This window comes from Prinia subflava, chromosome 5 (assembly GCF_021018805.1).
Source record: "Prinia subflava isolate CZ2003 ecotype Zambia chromosome 5, Cam_Psub_1.2, whole genome shotgun sequence".
NCBI classification, from domain to species: Eukaryota; Metazoa; Chordata; class Aves; order Passeriformes; family Cisticolidae; genus Prinia; species Prinia subflava.
Window position 1 is genome coordinate 28502317 of NC_086251.1, and position 23352 is coordinate 28525668.

The 23352-nt window shown below is 39.3% G+C and overlaps 1 protein-coding gene across 1 annotated transcript in view; it reads right to left on the reverse strand.

Moving 5' to 3' along the window:
• RGS6 (regulator of G protein signaling 6) overlaps positions 1-23352 on the reverse strand; it is a 262657-nt gene that overhangs the window by 230680 nt on the left and 8625 nt on the right. The window contains exon 2 of the mRNA XM_063398679.1: positions 17544-17648. Coding sequence (XP_063254749.1) covers positions 17544-17627 — 84 coding nt within the window. The 5' untranslated portion in view covers positions 17628-17648. The remainder of the gene's footprint in view (positions 1-17543; positions 17649-23352) is intronic.

The window sequence follows — 23352 nt, forward strand, 5'->3', positions numbered from 1 at the left end:
AATTTTATTATATAAAGCAAATTAGAATGATGTCATTGAATAACACCAGCAGGTGCAAACCCCCTCCCACAAGGTGAGACAGAATAGGCAAGAGGTAGCAGAAGATGCTCAAGCCTTTTCTCAAGTCACTTCTGCCCATTTTCAGATGTGTACCTAGAGAACCAGGCTGACCAGGAGGGAGGACAGGAGGGCCTTTCACCTGCGGAACAGGCTGCCATGGTCAGAAAACCTCCTCAGACATTGCATCCTCCCCCTCTGGTAACACAGTCAAGTGCAGCACTGTTGGTGGAGGGTTAAAAAAAAATATAATTTCTAGATTGAGTAATGTGCAGGGGGAGGAAAGTAGAGAACGTACAACTGGAACTTGACGCAGCTAGCTGGGAACAAGCGTCAGTTTCTGTAAACAGCTCCATGCTATTGTTTTAACCAAATCAAGTGTGGATCAGGGTAGAAGCGTAGGTATGATTTAAGATAGTAACTAAGGAATAAGATAATCAGTATCTAGAGGTGGGGGTTAGTTAACATGTGTATAATTTAAACTATAAAAATCACGAATCGACTCTGTATGCTTTGGACATCAGATTTGGGTGTATTATCACCCCGGTGTCCCGCGCGCTAGAATAAAGAACCGCATATGATCGCCTCTGTGTGGTTATATGTTTTCCTACGCTAACAGCACTGCCCTTGAAGTCAAATTTTCTCTCCCTGGCATTCAAACCTAGCTTCCTAAACTGCAATTCCCAGCCCATGTTCTTTGTTAGATCATCTGGCTTTACCAAGAAGTGCTTGGCTTCTTCAGCTCTGTGATTCCTCCTCAATCCTCTGCAGGTTGCTGTTGGATTTCCTCTTGCTCAACAACCCAGCTCTCATGGCGTGCCTTCAAGGGACACATGCTTTAGGCTCCTGATCACCTTGGTAGCCTGTGCTTTCAGGCATAAAGCTCTTCACTGGACCAGCTTCACCTTCCTTGTGGTGGCAGAACTCAAGTTTTAATAATCACGTTGCTCTAACTTTAAAAAACACCCAAGAATATCCCATTTGCTACCATAGCCAAGATGGTCTCTCAGTAAAAACAGACTTTGACTTTTTCACTTGCTCTTTTCATTTCCAGCTGCCACTCAAGAATAAATACAGTTCTGCAAACATCAAAACACACATACACAAACATGCTTTTCTTCATTAAAAAAATATTTTAGGCAAAATCCAGTGACTCTTTTCATTTGCAGCAGCAGAAGTTTTGATCAAAAGCTTGCTGAAGGCAAGGGGAGTATATCCAATGACTCACAGTTTTTGAGTAGAGACATTAAAAATCCTAAAGACAGCTCAATCTGAATTAACATTTTTGCAAGGACAGGTCCAATTGGTAGATGGGAGAAGTCCAAAGTAGATGTGGTGTGTCTCAGAAGCTGTGCTGGTAATATACTGAGTAAGATCAAATCCCTTGCTCAGTACAGCATTAAAGCATCTCTCACACTTCAATGTCGGCTACTGACTGAATTATTTTTTTTAATGATAGTAAAGGTATCAGTCCCAGCATCTAGGGAAAATTCCAATTGGAGTTACTACATCCTGATCCAGCTGAATGTTTCCATAGCATCTTCACACACAGAACATTTTTTCAGCTTTTAAAATTAAACAGCTTCTAGCTCTGAGCTCTGTACTTACTCAAGCAAGAGTGGCTGATTTTCAGTAGTCTATGAAATCATTATCTACAGTAACATCTCTAGAAACATTATGGTATTTATTTCATTTTAATTTGAACTCATGAGTTAGAAAAAAGCTCCACTCTATAGAGATGCATCCAATTCAGCAAACTTAGCTTTGTTTTCTTTTTAACATTATTATCACTAAATTACTTTACTCTGAAATTAGAGTGGGTGGAAGCATGATATTAATTTTGTCTGAGACTAAAGTACATATTGGAAGACCAGCCACTTTAATTATTTCAGCACTCCCAAAATCATTACAATAAAAAACAAGGAGAGGAAACAAAGAATAAGCTGGAACACCACACACCTAATTTCCTCTGTAGCTTCATATTGCAAATTTGATATCAAAAATATTAGTTCAATCAGCCACAACAAGGTACCCAAATCTGGTTTTTGCTCCAAGAACCCAAACCATAAATAAAAACATAATAACTTAAAATGCAGGTGACAAAACAGAGATAGCAATGTAACTAAGAGGAATAAAAAGCACAAATGGTATAGGAGGCAGAAGCCAGTTTATTTACCCTGATCAAAATATCAAACCTTCCACTCCATTCCCAATATTAAAAAGCTACCCTTGATTCCAGCATCACTATGATGGGAAATTCCTCAACTGCTCTTCAGCACATTCACTACTCAAAGGCTACCACACAAGTTTTTGCATTTATTTTGTCAAAGCTTTGCTCTCAAAGGTTCTGTTGACAGAGTCAGATTATCAGCACTGCTGATGCTGTTAGTATTAGTGATACTTCAGCTGTCCTGCATACAGATAAACAGTACCAGCCTTTTCCTCCCAAGAACATCAAACATTTTCACTGCAGTACAGGCACAGAGCAAACTTCCATAAAAGCTGAAAGACCTGTGAGCTTTAAAATGGGTCCCCGGCTTTCCCACATACCACCCAGAAACCAAATCAGGCACAGATGGACACTGAGGTCAGCAACAAACATGCAGACTAAGTAGCCTCTTGGACCCTCCTATTCTTATGCCAAAATTATTTATAAAGATCTTCTTGCACAGACAAACTGGAGCAGGCAGAGACAAAAATGTGCATGTCCTAAGCTGGCATTCCTTATACCATGTCAAAGCAGGTAAAGCCACTGACTTCAGTTTCTCTTCACTTGTACATACAGTTTCAAGAGAGTAACTTTGAAGGTGCAGCTGGGAGCACCAGCACAGGCTTCAACTGGGATTCACACACACTTCCTTCATCTGCTTGTCCTGGGAGAGCCCTTGCTGCAGCAACAGAGTAATCATTATGTTTAAGTAATAGATTCGATGCTAGCAAGTATTTTCCCTTTAAGAATGAGCAATCCTAGGGTGCAATTTAATCAGACCATCATCTATCCTATGCATTCCCAAATGAAGGAAATCCAACAAATTATTATTTTATTATTATTATTATTTTCTCTCTGTTTCAAAGACAAGAGGGGGAAAACCCACAATGAAAAGGTTACAAAAAGCCATTAAAGTAAAAGATAAGGGACTGTGTCATCAAATCCTTTATACATTAGACATAGAATTTGGACAACAGTACCACAAAAGGATTACCCATCTGAGATTTCCAATGCCTCTAAGAACCCTTGATTTACCAATATAAAGATTTGGAGACGCATTTTAGAAACTACAACAACAAAACTCCCCCAAAAGTCAGATGCATAAATTGAGGCCACTGTATCCCAAATGACTAAACCAGAGTGATCTAATATTCATACTTTCCCTGGAGGATCTCTTTGTTTCGAGTGCTGTCTTGAGACTCCTTGGCAGAGAGGAAGACTACGGAGTGCAGCTGAGCAGCTCTCTCGCCTGAACTGCTCTCAAGACAGCACTTTGATAAGAGGAAGAGACAGGACTCAGGAGAACATATAAATATCTTATAAGGTGCTGGAACACTCAGTAATTAATTTTTCAGCAAGGAGAATCTTTTATTTCAGCAATGTGTAAAAAATAAATTTCTAATTCTATACTGCCTGGCTACTCAAGCTCCGACCCAAAGTAATAGCAGAAAAAGAAGAGTCACAATTAAGAAACATGTATAAAAGAGGCCAAGAGCTTCTGCTTTTACTTAACCTAATTTCCACAGCAATACAAGAGAGTTGTATTTCCACTACAGAACTCTGTGGAAATTTCTTTCTTTCTGTGTGAACATAAGAGAAAAAGAGCACTCTGGCTTTCATTTAGACATGAAGAGAAGGGTGAAAGATCCTGAAAGCTTTACCTGCTCCAGCACAGACATGTTTTTATTATTCTGAAGTCTGAGGTAGGTTAAATAAAGCACAAAAGCATTAGTCACACCAAATGGAAATGTCCAACTCTGATAGGAACAATCCATTAAATGTTACAGTGAGCCAGAGTCAATGTATAATCTGATGGGAAAAAGCAGGTTCCTCCAACTCTTCTTCCTGAGCATTGATTTTGCCTGGGACTCCACCTACATAATTTTATCCCATCTCTTCTGGCTGTATTGCTCTTTCAACATGCAAGACCACTTGCCCTGTTCCAAGTTCTTTTCTGTGGTCTCAAGTAAACAATAAATAGCCCAAATTAGCGCCATGACCTGCTGTGTCTGGCAAGATCCAGAGAAAGCTTCGGACATGAGCCTAAAAGCTTCACTGCACATTTCCACTTTAAGCCAGGAAGCCACAGAGAAGAAAATCTGTTTCTTGGATGATTCTGGAAAAAATTCCAAGATCAAGAAGTCGTTTAACTGGAGTATTAATTCAAAACACATTGAGGTTCCCCAGTCTCTTGATCTTACTGGAATAAGAAAGAAATTAAGTTCCTATACTTCTCCTTTTTCATTTCAGAAAACATAAAAGGTATTCATTAAAAAGAAAAAAAAAGTCATGGTAGGAAGTAAAAATGTCGAGAGAAGTCAGGAGTCGAGCTATGTACTTCATGCCACAGGATTGGGTTGAAACACATGCCCTCACTGAGGAGGCAAAATAATCTGAAATCTAAATCTAAATCTTGGGTGAAGCATTGCAGTACTTAAGCTAGTCTTGGTCTCCACTTCTGGATTTGATAAACAGACCACCAAAAACCCAATAAAATCCTTACTGGTATCCTGTTCACAAGTTTTCATAAACAGTTTATTTAATTTTTTTCAAAAATTCACATCCCTAAACAAATGTACCTTAGCAGCATTTAGTTCCCCTGTGAATTATAGAGCCATTTTATAATAATTCAACTATTTGTTCAGCTGCTTGCAAACTTACTGAACTAACAATGAACAACAATTCTTATTAAACACTCCAGATGTTTCCTTCAAAGGTCTCATTCTTAGGAATCCAGGAAGATAATACTGATTTCCATCAGGTAAACATTTTGTCAGCAGTAATTCAAGTTTGAACACTAAGCATTCCACAGGCATAAAAAGACGTTTATTGGATCAGATTTCAGCATTCACAGTGCTTACAATCTAAGGCAGCAGTGACCCAAGGAAGAAACCAAAGCTAAAAACCCCAAACTTAGTAAATGCATATGGACACGGACAGTGAGGTCACTAGATTACCAAAAATGAAATATCATGAAACAGATAAAACCTTCAGTGCTCCAGGTAAAAGCAGCCACACTGCCTGTCACCTTCCTGCTCATCACAGTTACAAACTGGCAGTGGAACAATCCTTTTCCAGCAATCCCAAATCACTGTGTTGGGCTCTGTGACCATAGTCACCCATTCTATTCAGTTGACGAAGGTGGTTTTAGCTGAGTTTTCTTCTGTGGTTTTGGGTTTTTCTGTGTGTGTTTGGTTTGGTTTTTTTAACATCAGAGGCAGCTTAATGAAGCTTTGGCTTGCTGGATGTCAACAACACAAACAACAAGCAGTTGTGCACTTCACACTCTCCTGCTTCAGCCTGGGGTTGGGGTTTGACCTTTCAAAGAGCTCTCCTTAGAACTGCCAGAAATGAAATTTAAAGGTAACTTTAGATATGGATATGGTTTTTATCCAAATTGCCAAGCACAAGGGGGACAAACAGAACATCTAAGGAGCCTCTTCAGAAGTTAATCCTGGTGAGGTGTCTCGGGAGCCAGAGGGGTTCCTTTGTGCTGAAGGGCTGTCTTCCCTTCTAAGCAACAGATTTCCCATAGAATCAAACAGTCAGGTCCTGTGAATACAGAAGCCAAAACCACCAGAGCCAAGACAGACAGACTGGTATTGTCTGGACATCTCAATTCACACTACTGCAGAATCTTCAGGACAATTTCTTTTGCAAGGGATATCTGTCTGCTACAAAATCAACTAGAATTAATTGACTTCCAATAGGCCCAGCAAGACATGGCAAAATATCATTGTTTTCTTACTCTTTGGATCACATCTGGCTGCGAGGTGTAAGGGCAGAAACTAAAACTATCACCTCCTCTCTCATTACAATCTCCATCTATTAACCAGTTTCCCATCCCAAGGATTTTACTTGCCCTATTCAAAATATTTTTGAAGTGGCACAGCTGCCACAGAGAAAATTGCTCAACTGTCATAATAAATATGAAAAAAATTAAGACACTATGGAGAAAATAATTAAAGTAATGAAGCCAGTGTTTCCATTCCTGCACGGTTTTGTAATTCATTTAGAAAGAAGCATCTGAGCCTCTTGTCCTTGAATGCCCCAGGAAGCTCTCTGCAACTTGACATATTTAAACAGTTTCTCTGGTCACTGACTGTATTTCTTAGCATGTCCTCAGAATGCATCAGAATCAGGGTTGTAAAGCAGTGTCCACCATGGATATATGCCCCAGTATACGACCATGTCTCCCTTTCATTGCTCTCCCTTAGCCTGGCAGATGAGCTCAGTGCTATTGAGACAAAAGTGGCCAAAGGGCACTCAGCCTTCAGTTAATTTTCACCAGCTTAAAATAGCTGCACTGTAGGAATGGCCAGATTGTCAAATGAAACAGTTAAGGGACAAAAAAAAAAAAAAAAGGCAGGAGACTGCAAAATGGAGTAGGAGCATGTAGCTTCTGTGTGCCTTCGCCTTTGCCTCAGAGGTGACTCAGGGCCTCATTCTACAGCCGGATGTTTCTCAAATAAATCCAGTTTATTCAATTAAAGACCACCTAATCTACAGACTACATCAATGCTTGCATGCAGCCCACAGTGGACTCAAATACTTCTAAAATACTGCTGAAAAACTGTTTTAAGAGCTGGGATTGTTTAGTCTGGAGAAGAGGCTGAGAGGGGAACCTCTTTGCTCTCTACAACTCCCTGAAAGAAGGCTGTAGCCAGTGGGAGTCAGTCTCTTCTGTCAAGTCTCAAGCCACAGGACAAGAGGAAATGGCCTCAAGTTGTGCCAGAGGAAGTTCAGATCAGATATTTGAAAAACATTTTTCACTGAAAGAGTGGTTAGGCATTGGAATACATTGTCCAAGGAGGTGGTACAGTCACTGTCTCTGAGAGTGTTCAAGAGGGGTCTGCATAGGGCACTTGGGGATGTTGTTTAGGGGTGATTATGGTGGTGTTGACAGCTGGACTAGATGATCTTGAAGCTCTCTTCCAACCTTGATGATTCTGTAAATATCTCTAGCAATTCTAAGTCAGAAAACACTGCTTTTCTAAATGCAATATTGAGTCTTAACTCTCTCTCCAGAAGGGTTTGCCCTTCCACTTGATTTATCCTTTCTGCCGACTTTCTGATGCATTATCCTTCGATCTTCTATTTTTTCCTTCAAATACTATCAGTCACAAATGCGTGTAATACAGAAGGACAAGCTTAGCAAAGACAAAACCAGAGCACAGGCCATCCCATAAAAATTTAGTCTGTCACAACTTTACGTAGGTTTGGGTCAAAGGTATGCTATGCTCCCTGAAACCCTAAGATATCTCTTGAGCAGAAAGAGAGCACCAGTGATGCTAAAGACACTACGAATGATTTAAACACCACCTTCTTTGTTGAAAATGGAGGTTTCATTCTTGCAAGCAGAAAGGAAAACTTCTTGTAACTCAATATGTTTGAAGTGCTTTCCAGTAAAAAATACTTAAAAAAAATCATTACCAAAGTGGATCACCTTTCCTGCTAAGAGGACTGAGATAAAAAGCACTTGGGCTCCCTGTTTCCAAACAGATGCTCTCCTGTTATTCTGTTATTAAAAAATGTGGGTTTAACCACTGTTTTTCAACACATAACTTTCCACATGCAAGCCAATGGTTGGACTGACTTTAGCATACAAGCAGACCACAGTAGTGCCATTACTGTAGCTCTGTTTTTCTACATATAGAAAAAATATAATAAACAGAGCTCCAGTTCATTTTACTATTTAGAGCCCAGGGGGGACAGTGAAAGTGACAAGAACCCAGTGCTGCCAAGTTTTGTGACATTCTGCCCAAGTCACCCAATGAGCTAATTCAGATGTAGCTACAAGCAATGTTTAACAAAATTGGGTGGATTTACTGACAGGGAAAGGCATCTAATTATAGCACCAGTGAATGAAATATTCCCTTTATTTGGGGCATCACACCAAACCAGCTCCTGCCGCCAGTCATGCTAACAAGCAGGGGAGAATTGTGCCTGCAAATAGAGGTTGTTAACCTGTCTCTACAGCCTCCAGTTCTGGTCTCCTTGCTAAAACTTCCAACTAATACAAGACCTAAGGAAAAAATGTGAAATGGTAAGAGAAGCAAATGGGGAATTCTAAATATACAATGACCACCACACCTATTTCCATCAAAAGCTGACATGGTAGAGAACAGAAGTGACACCTCCAGCACTAAACTCTGAGAAGACTCTGGTACACAAAGCCATTTCCATTTAGAGCTTAAAAACATAACAGAAACATTCACTTGACTTCTATCTCACAGAACCACATTTCCACAAAACTGAAGTATTAATGAAATTGATGTGCTTTCTCTCTCAAACAAGAAATAGATCTGATTAGTTCATTAAAGTGTTCCTCGATTAAATTCTCTTCCTATCTATTCCACTTATCCTACTCCAAATTAAACCACTGCAATATCTTGTTATTTCTTCTTGTATGTTTCACTTTACCTTCAGAGGCCCTTAATTAGTGGTCCAAAGTATAATTTCCAAATACTTTAATGCAAGGTAATATTAATGAGCTCCATTAATACTTAAGGAAAGTAAAGTACAGAGAAGTGACATGTAATTTAAATTAACACTTTTGCCCTCCCTCACTGCCCCAAAAGACATGTAGCCTTTGAACCAAAATATTGCATATACTCAAGAATCAGAATGCAATTCTTTATTAAGCATATCTGTGCACTTCAGTGTCTGGTTAACTGGTTATTTCCCACTTTCTTCATTTCAGTTAACTTTGGTGGGACAGGGAAAAATAAGATACAATACAACAGCAGCAGTGATAAAGCAAAAAGAATAAAAGTAATTTCTGCCCCTTGAACATGGTATAACAGCTTCTCATGGAAAAAGAGAAACATGCTTCAAAATATCTTAGGATGTAAAACATGAATTTTTTAATGGAACCTCATTTGCATATTTTCATGGTCCCACACATGTAATTCTATTTATTGAACTGAATCCTCCCACTCAAACTTATTGCAGAGCCTCTTGAAAGAAGTTCATAATCCTCTGAAGTGATATTTTATTAATCAGGATAGAATAAGGATTTAGTTGAAGTTCTATTAAAACAACAAAAAAACCCAGTTTCATGCACATTTCATCCAATTCCATCTAAACTATTTTGTCTTAATATTAAGGTTCAAGATTGCATCTGAAAAAGCCAGAAGCTACCTCCTGGAATAAGTCAGGCTGGCAGCTCCATACTGCTTCACACTTCATTTTGGTTTGTTTCTAGTAAACTAAACAAGCCCATGGCTAAAATAAAGTTTTAGACAGAAAGAAAATGCTCATATTCAGCATTTTGCCCAAAACAACATGCAAAAGTAAATCAACAAACAGTGCAAATACTTCAAGACCATCACTTAAAATGCTGACAACAAATACAAAGCAAATGGCATGAGAAAAATGCTGGGGGAATAAAGGAGAATCGTTTCCAAAAATGCAAGGCACTAAGTGCTACAGCTACAACAGCATAATCTTACCCTCTAGCTGAACCTTCCCTTTTTATCTCTGTATTCTAAATTTGCACTAGTTGCTTTGCTAAAAATATACTTTGAAGTTGTCATAGTTATTGGTCCTGGCTCGTCTTCTTTCTGTCTCTGAGAACAGTTAAAGTAATAGATCACTGTAATTAGACTTTTATGGGTGCAAGAGACAGTTTGTTTCAGTCACAAACAGGAACAGAAAAATTATAAGCCAGAGAGCAAAGAAAATTCAAGAAGTTCAAATAAGGCAACTGCTAGGGAAACATGAAGAGAAGAAGGAAAAAAAAGCTATATATTTATCACCAAAACCTCTAACTACAAGAGGTATACAATACACGAGACCTCAGGACAGTTTTACACTTGGGCTAAGGCCATGTGTGAAATGCAAACCAATGAATACATGTATGCATTATTTGAATAGAAAAATCTAAAGCACATAAGATATATCACAAAGCACATCATATATACATCTATATATAATATTTTAGCATATCTCTTATATTGTGCATATTAGGCTATACCATATAGCCAGGATAAAACAAGGGTTATTTGCTCTTTCTCATGACTTTGAAGAACATAAATATGTGTCTGTATATATATGTATACATTTCTATACCTAAAAAGACAAACAGAAAAATAGTTATTTGAGGCTTTACCTACATACCACATTACACATATTTCCCTATTTGTAACTTTGCATACTGCCTACTAATCCGAATCTCTAATCTCAAGTAAATTTTAACTATTACTGCAAGACAAATAATGGAAAGAAACAACAAACCACAAAGAATCCAAAAGTCCTTCTTCCAGGTGGATAACCTCCACCTGACTCTAAAAATATGTTTCTGCTGCTGGTATGACAGCCTTATTTGCATCTACGCAACAATGCAAGTCAGCTTCTGAAGTCCTCCAGAAACCAACTGCTTGCAATTTTACACTAATGCCTTCAATCATTAATCATTCATATCATCTAACTTATGTGGAAATCAAACCACAGACCCCAGCATTACCACAAGGCTTCTCTGACAGCTACAGTCAAGGTCAGCAGCATTAGCTTTGTTCAAGGACACTGACACGTGTCAAACTTCAGCAGAACAAATTGTTCGCTATTGCATGAATAAATGGTGTTTGAAGGTATTTCATATATAAATACACACATATATTTAGGAGGTATTTTAGGTATTATTACCTACTCAAGGTAATCTGAAGATGGTATACATAAAGGTAGAGAGACTTCTTGGCTCTCTGTGTCTCCTTCTCTATTTTTGCAAAATACCATGTCATACAGGCCTCTTCAAAAACATGCCTAGAGCTATGTAAAATCACATGGCTTCCTGGGGCCTCACTACTCTCTGCAAGGACTGCTCCAGAGCTCCACTTTTCGAAGAATTAGGAACCATCCTCCAACTCCAAAATTTCTTACATCCATCACAAATTTACCAAAATTTGTGTGCACACTGGTATTAGCTTTTGCTCAGTTAAATACATCACTTGTTTCTAGTTCAAGCTGTGCAACCAGAACATGTTTTCTGAAGACAGGAGATGACAAAAAAGAAGACTACACCATGACCAAGAAGAGGCCATTATCACTGGCCTTTTACATAATACTGCTGACACCTACCCCTGCCCTGGAAATATTTCTCCAAGACATCCTGGGATTTGTGTGTTTCATTGCCATTGCTCATAACTGGACTGTGACTTTCCTGTGTGTTGCCATGAATTTTCCTGGTTTGCTAAGCGTTCATATTAAAGGAGAAACGTGCAGTTTCTCACGCTGGTGAATTGTAAACACAGGACCATGTTTTGTAAATATTGGCAATGTTATGAATACTTTCTCCAAGACAAGGGGAGGTTGAATGACAGCCTCCTGGACCAATGTGACAGGAGAGGTGGCGATACCCTTCTCCAATCCATGGTCACCTTGCCACAGATATATAATGGAAAAATAAACTAAGGGCAGGGCTTCTGCCCTGCTGCTGTTGTTGCACCCAGATCTCTGTCCCCAGTCTGTTTTCCTGGTTGGGCCTCCACGGTGATACCTGTGACTTACCACTATGCTCTGGTCTCTCTGCTGCTCCTACCTGGCAGGTTTGTGGAACATGGCAATTCCCACCTCTGTTCACCACGGTACAGCCTCTCTCTCTGTAAAACTAGATTTAATGTCCCTACTGTGATTACTGTCCTCAGGATTTTACTGTATGAGGTATGGAAAGGAGAATTAGTGAATGCTACCCCTGCTACTATAGGAAATGCTGAGAGGGAATCTCCTAGATAAAAATCAGCCAGCTCTGTCATAATGACAGCCACAATTGAACCAGTAGCCCACCCTGCACACAGGCATTTCCCCCTCTCTATGCAACACCCTCTGCAGTCAAAGTTGTTGGCACAGTAAACCAGCTAAATAGAGGAATTAGCAAGGTTTCAAGAAATGGCCAGCTTCTGTTTACAAGCAAGGCACATGAGTATTTGCAGTGATAAATGAACTGAAACCTCCTTGTCAATGTGCAATACAGAAGTGCAGATTAAAGTTCCCCCACTGTCTAACCTGTGTGTCAACATATTTTGGTAACAAGACTAGGTTTAAATAAATTTTCCAGCAGTAACAATGCTAGTTTGGAGATTATTTATCCAAAACTGTGCATATTTCAGTTCCTGACGTCACAATACATACTCTCAAATTCAGTCCTAGTTTAATCATGGCTTACTGCTTTCAGTCTGGAAACAGAGTTAAGGAAAAAAAATAAATCAGGAAATGTTAAGAGTAAGATGACTTAAATTTCCATTAAGTAATCTCTAATGACAGTACAGAAAAATCTTTGGATATATTTGAAGTCTGAAGGTCTGCAGTGTTATCAACTCATGCATTATCATCATCAATTTACAGTTTTATGTTTAAAAACAGTTGCAAAACAGAAGCAACCGTGCAAAAATCTCAGATTTCATGTACAAAGATGAGAAGGTTCAGAAGGTCTTTACCTGTGGCAGAATCCTAAAATATAACACAAGAGACTCAAATAAAAAGAATACCAAAAGTATTCAACAGTTAAAACATATTTTACATTCTGCTGCCTCTCATAAAAAACAGCATGAAACCTCAAAGGGGCTAGGAAGCCTCAAAAAACTATGCAGACTGCTTTCTTCTACTAAAAAATTAAGTTGTGTGTGCATGAAATCCATCTCACTTTAAAATACCTCCGTTTTTCTTTCTTTACAAAAAGTCCCATTTGGACTATATCCTTATGAGGCTCATTGCATTTGGTTGCTTAGACAGAGTCCTGTTGAGATGGTTTTTCATAGCACCACTTCAGGGCAATCAAATTGCAGTCTCGGTTTCCTGACTAGCTCAAAATACCACTACTGTATTTTTTAATATGAACAGTTAATTTAACAACAGTCTCTTCCCCCATCCCTCTGCTTCTGTGGTCCATACATTTTTTGGACGCATACGCCTGTCTTCACAACAGCTTGTTCTCTCATTTCCTGCCCAATCAGCACATTCAGCCAGGTCTGACAGCAACACTCCTGCTACTTGACACGGCTGGAACACTGGAATATGCCTGGAGAAAATCTGCAAATGTCAGGGTGTTTTTTTTGTGTGTGTGGTTTTTGTTTTTTGGGTTTTCTTAAGAATTATTCCAATTCAGATCTTAAATCAGCATTTAAAAAGACACTAAGGCTGCCAAGTACTGAAGGTAGCAAACAACTCAGATTTTTCTGAAAGCATCTTGTGGCAGCTGCAAGTTTGTGTTACATTACTTAGAGCAGTAATTGCCTTTGGAAATTAGATTTTCCTGCTTGTTCAAAAGATTTACCATGAGTAATCATAAAAACTCAAAATTTAACTCCCTAAGTGCTGACATTAGCAAGCAGATATAGAGGATGTGTGGTAAAAATTAGGCAGAAATGGAAATCTACTATCAGATAATGCAAGTCATTTCTTCTACAGTACCCTTTGACATCCCTCAGAACATACATGCTCCAGTGGTTCTAAAACTCTTTTGCAAACTCTTCCCCATCATAGTAGATCTCTCTCAGGAAGAAGTACACCTTGCTATCCAATTTAGATTTTAATTTCTGTATTATATACTTGTTCTATTGCCCATGTACTCCTACTTATTGGTATTTTCAGTTCTTATTTAGTCAAGCTCTAAATATTTTGATTTTTCTTACCGTGACACGACAATTTTTCACTATCCTTTATGTAAGAAAATTTGATTTGCCTAATTATTTTGATAATAGTTCACTTAATAGGTCTGGTGTCAGAAGGTGTCCGTGAACCATCTGCCTTTCAATACTGTCTGCAGTGTAAGAATTTTCAGATGTGGGTTATTGTAACAATGAGCCAAAGGGCACCTGAGTGCACCAGCACTTGCAAGACAGACTAATCAAGGGTGGCTGTATTTCAAGGGAATGTGACCAGCCTTTAAAAACAATTTATATTTTTTGTTACTATTTGCTAGTAGAGGTTCTTCTCCTCTCACTGGCTTTTATTGCATTTTTTTTCTTCCATGCTGCAGCACCCACACAATGCTTGCAGACTGAAGTGAGGATGGGGATGTCACTCCCTGCTCCCATGAAAAGTAGGGTAGTCATTTCAAACAGTCTTTTTAAGCACTGTGCACCACTCTTCCAGCAGTAATCCCATCAAAAAAATGCACCAGCATCTTCTCTAGACGTGTCCAGACTTAGTGTACTTGCAGAGTGCTCAAACAGCAATGCAGTGTCTGCAGCACCCTCACACCTCCATTGGGTCCCGCTGCACCACAGACAAATGAGAGCCCACCCTTCCTGCAGCACCACCTTGCCCTGTGAGAGCCCAGGGCTCAGCACTGAGATGCACACAGAGATGAGAGGACACACAAGCCCAAGGAGTGGAATGCAGCTTGTTTAACTGTAAATGTCTATCCTATGACATCAGTGCCTGATGGCTGGGTACCCACGATTGTCACTGGAGATCTGGTCAATACAGCTCATGTACTTTGGGGTACAATTCATCTTAACAAGGGTAGGTGAGGCAAATCATACCCTAACACAGCTTACTGCAACTAATGCATCTGCACTACTTAATTCACACACAGATGTCATCCAAAACAGTGGAGCAACATTTGGTATCTTGGATTAAAAAAATAACACGCCTCACAAATTGATAAATATCAACCCCTGGAAGCTTAACCCTGAAGGTAGAAGAAAATAAGACTTATCTTATTGAGACCATCTGCTGTAGCAATCAAAGCAGTTAGAATTCATTTGCTTGCAGGAGTCCATAGAGAATATCATGAAGTAATTTGAGTCAAAATAAATTAGTTTATTTTGTTCTGCATGGCCAAAACTCATGCCACTTAGGTTTACCCACCTAAATAAAGAGCACAGCCTGTTCCAGGCTTTTCTCCATAAACAAAACAGAGAGAGTTTGCTCCAAAGGGATGCTCAATACTACCTAAGATCTGGTTTGTCCTCTAAATGTATCTACCTTTCATTGGTGACTAAAAGAAAATCAGGCTACAACCAAGCTGTTGGCCCACGAACTTCAAACAGACCCCAGAGACTCTCAGTAAAGAAAGTATTCACAATCTGATGTTCTACTTTCACGCCTTTTCTCCCCCAAAATCCACAAACATGACAGTTATGATAAGCAACAAAACAGTTCAGACAGCAGGACTTACTGTGGGTCCACTACCAAAGCCCACCCTTATTATAATATTATTCTTCCTAAGGAGGATCAATTGAACCTTAGGATCCCTGCTGTGAGAAGCAAACCTTTCCTTCTACTGTGACACAACACCAACCCTGAACTGTAGGGTATTCTGGCAGATTGTGTTCAATAGTTCAGGGAGTCCAGTGCAGTGTTTTTCTCTTTCATTACTGGCAATCAAGCCATTTGAAAGGAAATGAGAGATGAGGAGCTAAACATTCATTTGGAGAGAAAGGATATAATCAAAAGAATAACACTCTTGTCTCAGATTTTGCATATGATTTTTCAACACTAAGGAACATAAAATTGATGTGTAATACATCTAACTAGTAGCAAAATATCAAATAATACCAAATGCTAATATCTAAAACTAGTATCTAAAATAATGTAAATTACATTTAGAAAGTCAATCACCAATGAAAATTTACCCTGAAATATAGGTAATAACAACATTTTTTTACTCATAAAGCAACAGAAACACTCAGGAAAATACCCTGACAGCCATGTTAGCTTAAAATTGACAATACAGAATACACTATTACTGCACAGTGCATGGGACATGGTATTCTAAAAGACAATTATGTATTTTGACAGGTGACTGTATTATGAAGGGCTGATAATACTGACATCAGAGGAAAACCAGTAAGGAGAGATGAATCCAATAGTATGAGCATATTGCCCATTGATACCACAGAACTCACAAGCTCTATTCTACATGACCATAATGAAACATCAAAAGGAAAAGAAGTGGAGAAGTCCTAAAGCAGAAATGCTGCGAGATTAATAGGAAGTGAGGCACATAAATAAAACAGGTAAGTGGAAACTCTCCAGAGTCACAGACTTAATGCCCTAATTCTAGATCACATAACCAGACATTTCCTTCATATACTGTATCTGCTTCAGCCTACTGGGATGTTGGACCTCTCAGCAAAAAGGTTGGAAAAAAACAATCTGACTAACCAACTAGTGCTACTTCCAAATTAGCAGCCAAAGTGTGTTCATAACACATTCAAAACAAACAAGCCTACACACTACCCAGAAAATTTTCCCATGTTAACAATTCCAGATTCCAAACCAAATACACAACAACTAAACCAAAATTATGGATATCAAAAAGTAACACTTTAAACAACTCATGCTCCATACGAAACCTAAATTATTTTCTCAGCATATGAAAGTCATCAAGATTGCAGTCATGCAACCAGAAAACATAACCATGTACCTCCAACACATTTCAGTAATTTCACCCAGGATCATACCACACAAAGAAACATGATCTGAGCTAGCACTGTAGCTCTTAAATTCACAGAATGGTAGCTTATTTAAGCTATGCAAGAAATTTCTGTCAGAACCATACAGCACTTCTGCATACAACATAAGGAATACTTTGCAGGCTAAATAAAATATATTTACATTATTTCATTAAACTACAAAAAACTCAGTTTCAAAGATGAAGGATACACCTACCCCAGAATAAAACAATGCCTTTGCAAATGGGTCAACAGATAGCTTTCCTTCATCTTTTATGCTACCTCCAAAGTAACTTCAGAATAAGACATTTTATCATGGTGAAAGAATGCTCTTTAAAATCATACACTGCTGTTGTTTCACCTTTGTCTAATTCATTTTTTCCTAGCACTTGAGGAAATACTTTTTTTTAAATTTAAGCAAGGCATAGGAAGTAAGAACAATGACCTACAAAAAAATCTAACTGCTAATTATGCAACAGGAAACACAATATGAATATAGGGAAAAAGTACCAACAGATAGAGGCATGGAGGATGATTTGTGCTTAGTATGATAAAACTTGGAAGACATGTACACTTATTTTAGCTAGCTGCAGTAAATTTGAATGCTTACCTAAAACCATATGAAAAAAAGTTAAATTTCAAGTAATTAGCTTGTCATCAAATATTTCATACTAACAAGCTCAAGTGCTTCCACTGAACAGAATTCAACTTCCAAGCTCTCAAATGCCATAGTTTGAAACACCTACTTTCCTGAAAACACTTTCAGCTATGCATCCAAGCAGTCTGCAGTATACCTCTGACTTCAAAAGGGGCATGGAATTCTTTCACGAGCCAACCACATGGAAAAGGGATTATTGTACCCAGCTCCAAATCCTTACCTTTCTGTAGACTATCATATTTGGAGAACTCTCCTCTGGGTCAGCAGTTTCCGCACTACTCGGCTCAGTGGGTGCTTGGGCCATGTTTGCCTCTCGTCACTCAGCCTGCAAGGACAGGAGCAAAAGTCAGCATCACTCCAGGCTGCAATGGAGCGTGGTAAGGACATGCAACTGCCTCCCACGCAGACAGACAAGGATGGTACAGAGGGAATCGCTCCAGATGTCATCCCATGCAGGATTTCATCACACTGTGTCAGAACTGACTGGTTTATGGAATAACGCCCCAAGAACAAGGTCCACCAAGGTGCTCACAGCTGTGGTTTGGGTCATCACATGAACACATTTCTCCCACAGTTCTCAAGTTCTATCATAAGCCCTCATTCAACAGAAGAATATCCAATTAGTACTTTGCATGCTTCCTTTCATCTCTATATCACACCAAGAGCTTTGGCTTTCCTAGGAGCTCTGAGGTACCCGCACAGAAGCAGCCAGGGCAGCTTGCTGTGAGGCAGAGTGGAACCCCACTGTAACCGGCGGGTGCAGCAGACTGGCAGGCACACCGACGGCCCTCGCCTGCAGACACTCTGAGCCCCTTCCAGCTCTCCACAACCCAGGAGCAGCAGCCCAGAACCAGGCAGGCATAGCTGCTTGCTCAGAGTAAACAGCTTCCCTCACCTCTTCTCATGACATAGCCAGGAAGAAGCCACAGGACACAGGGAGACAATACACATAATACTCCTTATCTTCTCGAAGCACAGAACTGGAACTGCTGCCTCATCTCCTCCAGGTCATGCCAGCCTTGAGGCAACAGCATTTAAAAAAAAAAAAAGGGGGCCTGGTGCAGGGAAGGCACTAAGTCATATGCTATATTTTAAGTTTTTCTTCCACCAGCACACTTGACAAGTTACATTTAAATTAGAGGCTGCAGTGGGGTGACCTTTCCCTAACCTAAGAAGTAACATTGCCTTGTACAGACATTGGCATTAAAACTGTCTGACAAGTTCAATTTCTTTTAAGTTGAAAGTACTGAAATATCCCATCTCACCATATTTCATTAAAAACTGAGAACAAAAAAAATCTATGTTCACACAAGCATAACCCATGCATTAATTTCTAAAACACAGTTCACCACTAAACTGTCTCCCTTATTTAATGAAAAAGAGACTTTCCTATTCCTTCCTTTACTCACTTTCACATTGCCAGAGGCAATAAAGTGCCCCAGCATACAATATACACACATAGCATACAATTATATGTATCATACAGCCCTGAGCCATTCTAGCTGTCAGTTATCAGCTCCCAAGGACGAGTCAAGAGCCAAGAATCAGACAAGCTCAGACCACATCCCAGCTCTGCTGTTTCTCAGCAGTGAAAAGGCTACTGCAATACCATGGCACCCATCACTGGAGCCAGAAGCAGCTGAGATACCTCCTTTAAGAAAACATAAAAGAAACCAAGGCTGAATAATCTACATCAGCCCAGACTTGTTCATTTTTTGCTTTTAAAAGGTACGCGTATATAGACACAAATGGGCAGAAATGCATATGTTCATGCATATACCAATTTGGAAATTCAGTAATAGAGTTCAAGGCTGAGATAAACAATATATATATAGATCATCCTTTAAAGGCAGGTTCAGACCATTTTAGACACTATTTTATATTTAAAGGATATAAATTTATTTTAACCCCTATTAAACCTCATGTCTTCCTAGAAGCCCAAACACTACACGATTGTGCCAGGTTGTGAGCTAAAAAGGAAATTGAATACACTCTCTAAGCAAAATTATAAGATGCAGAAACAATTAAACACCACAAATTATGAAAGGTAAAGCATTTTCGAATTATAGCACTTCAAATTATTTACAGGAATGTGCATTTTCAAAATACTTCTTGGTCATGATTTCAAGGCACTGAAGAATTAGGCTCTAGGTTATCACTCAGTTGAATGGAGCAGGAACTGGGTTGATATTTTATGTAACTTTCTGAAGGCAATTACAAAGCAGAGTTGAAAGCATATGTCAAATCACACAAGTTTCAGCTTCACCTGCAGTATATAAAGACCACATTCATCACTTACATTATGTGAGATTTTATATGCATGCTTTAAAAGAAAACAATTGCAACTAACTTTCAATTCAGAAATGCTCTTAAAAGAACAAAATTACAATTTCTAACCGAAAAGCCCTCTGCAGCATTACTTAGCTGTGCTTCACTCATTTCATTATTCACTTTGAACGTCCACATTTACAAATTCTGTTGTTCTTGTTATACTGTCAGCTCACTTGATCTTTTCTGGTGCTTCCATATTTTCCCCCACAGCACTTCTCGAAGCTTTTCATCTACTCCAGTGCAACAAGACAACAACATCATGTACAATATGCAGTAGTAGCTGGCATGCTGTTCACAGTGACATTGAGGGAGCCATTAATTTTGAAGATCTACATAAGCCTAACGTAGATCTACATAACAGCTACATAAGGTAATCAATACAAGTGAACCAATCTGTTGCTGGGAGTCAGGAATTTGCAAGAGTGATTCCCATGAGTGCCCAGCATCTGCTGCTGGATTTCAGTCAAGAACAGCAGGAGCAGGGCCACCTTTGCAGAAGTGACAGCAGGATGGACATCTAGAGATCAGGGCTGGAGACAAGGTAGGACTGAGGTGCAGTGTGAAGCAGAGACAAGTGTGGCCATCCCCTCCACACAGCCCAGGCACTGCTGCTGCTGGGATCAGCCTTAGCAGGTCAAACCAGGGCCCCTGAGGAATTGTGAGGTCTCTGACCATTGTCCAAGTTTTTTCTCTTTCCTTTATACCCTTTTTAAAAGCACAGAATTTTCTCATTGGTATTCTACAAGGAAGAAAAACAAACTACAGATAAAATAAGACAGTGATATGACACGGGCATGTTCTTGGCTCTTCAAGGTGAAAGCCCAGCAATGATGGGCCCCATGGATTCTGTGCTCTTTAACATAGGGAAGTTGAATGGAGCTCAGCACCTGGTGATGCAGGACTGCTTCACCAGAACCACAGAATGGTTGGTGCTGGAAAAGGCCACTGGAGGCCCTCTGGTCCAACCTTCCTGCTCACATAGGGTCCTCTACAGCATGTTACCCAGGATTGAGTACAGACGGCTTTTAAGGATCTCCAGTGAGAGAGACTCTGCGACCTCTATGGGCAACTGTTCCAGTGCGCTCTCACCCGCACAGCAAAGTTCTTCCTCGTGTTCAGGTGAAGCTTCCAGTGTATCTGCCATTGCCTCAGCACCCCAGAGAAGAGCCTGGCTCCATCTTCTTGGTATCCTCCCTTCAGATACTTAAATGCATTGATGAGGTCCTCTCTCAGTTATCTCTTCTTGAGGCTGAACAGGCCCCGCTCTCTCAGCCTTTCCCCACAAAAGAGATGGTCCAGTCCCCTCTTCATCTTTGTGGCCCTTTGCTGGACTTGCTCCACGAGCTCCATGCCTCTCTTGTTCGAGGAGTCCATAACTGGACACAGCACTCCAGATTTGGCCTCACCAAGGCTGAGAAGAGGTGCAGGATCCCCTCCCTCAACCTGCTGGCAGTGCTCTTCCTAATGCATCCCAGGATTCCATTGTCCTTGATCACAAGGGCACTTGGTCACTGCTGGCTCAAGGACAGCTTGTCCACCAGGATCCCCAGATCCTTCTCCAGAGAGCTGCCTGCTGCAAACACAAATGAGACTGCCCATTTGGTCAAAGTACACCTTTTTTGTTGCCCTACTATGTTAACATGCTGCATTTGCAACCCTTTAATTTATATAATTATATGTGAAAGTCCAGATCTGATTTGCACAGTCCTCTTTTAAGAAACAAACCAAAATAATCTACATCATTTTTCCTCATTGTCACTCCAGATGCAAGCAGGAAGTCAACCCTACAATACTACACAGACTGAAAACAGAGTTTGCCTTCTGAACCTTTCCCTAAGCACATGTTTGTGATGTATCAGCCAGAAGTGATTCCAGCTTAGTCTTATAAAGAAATTTCAGCTACACTTAGCTGAGAAGAGTGAAAACAAAGATTTTATGGTTTTGTTTATTTTTTTTTTTGTTTTTTTTTTTTAAATTAAGCCCCCAACTCAATTAAGACAGCCTCCAGGTAAGAACCTCACCAATTTCTATCTGAAGAGTACTGTCAGCTCCTCCCTCCTCTGGGCAGTTTGCTGTATTATCAGGACTAACTCAACCCAGCCTGCAGCCACATACCAGAAATCTAAATCCAAATGCATGCCTTCAAAAAAATGAATGGTCTCTAAATTTTAACTTTCATGTTCAAAGATGCTGTTTTCCCACAGCTGTTTTTCTGACAATAGCCATGCTTGCAGCAATCTGGACTCCTCAGCAGCAAAAGTGATAAAAATTGAAAACCATTTGTGCTAGCCATTCTCTCACTCTGCCACACACAAGGAGAAAATCAGCAGTCTTCAACTTCTTGTTTATGGATAAGATGGCCTATTAAGCCTTTGAAAAATATTACTAAAAATATGCTAAAAAGAGAGGGTACATTCTTCTCTCACTGATTTTTTCCTTTTTATGTTTTATTCTTTATTATAGAACACTTCTGCTTTTCCACTAAGAAACATAAGCACACTGGATTAGATAGACAGCTGCTGACAAAATGCACTGGATCACAGTAAGAGTTCTCTCTCTTGCTCTTATCTGATCAGGCTTCTCACTCTCCCAAAAACCAGAAGCTGCAAAAAGATAAGGCTCCCATATGTCATGAAAGGATGAATGAACTTTAAGGTGGAATAACCAATTAAAAATACACTCTGAAAACCAAGAAAATGATTTTTTCCAGTTTACTTTTTAAAGTTTCTCGTACAGAACTGTAATTAGAAAATTTCAAAGAAAACCATCTTTATATTTTAATCCATTAATACTGTCAGCATTTAATCTCTGTGTATGTGTAAATTCAATGAAAGCATTTGAGCAGTAAATTAAGAGATTCCCCTTAGTGTTCTCAAACACCTTGATTGCTGGCAGAAAAGACCATTTGAAACAAGACTGCTGTAAGAAACCCGTTAGAGACACAAAACCCCATTGTTTCACAAAAATCAGCACATCTAGGAGTCCTTATAGACTCTGGGGTTTATGCATAATAGAGAAAGAAAGAAGTATATTAGAAGAAATCCTGCAAAACAAACTATTTCTTGAAAATATCACCTGGATTTAACAAACTAATACAAGGCCATCTTTCAACTTCTATTCGGCATGGTAATAAATAAATTGTAAACTTAATATGCAAAATTTGCAGTGCAAAACAGTTCTTGCACATGTGGGATAAAATAAGATAGTTTTTTAAAATAGGGGAAAACTGAATCATAGAAAGCAGCATCAGCTAAATGAGTTCCCATGGAGATATGTATCAGGACTGCTCAGCTGAAATATACTTTTGGGTGACAATAAGTGAAAATTACCTTTATCCTATGTAATTAATACATTTCAAGGGCAGCTTATAACTGGCATGTAGCGTTAATATCAAATCATGAGAGATTTAGTGCTTTAGCCCATAATCATACAGTAAATTACAATTTCATGTCCTTAATACCTAGGTAATTTTTTTCTAATTAGTGAAATAAAACTAGACTACATGATTTTTCACATGCCTGAGAAATCATGCCTTGCTGAACTCATAATTACCTAATAGGAAAAATCTCTACCTAATCTGCTAGAATATTTAGATCAAATAGGTCATTATTGAGGTGACAGGAGGGAAGAGACAGAAGGAAAAATCACTTACACTGAGTTCAATTAATCTCCATTAATATTAAGTTGATATTTCACAT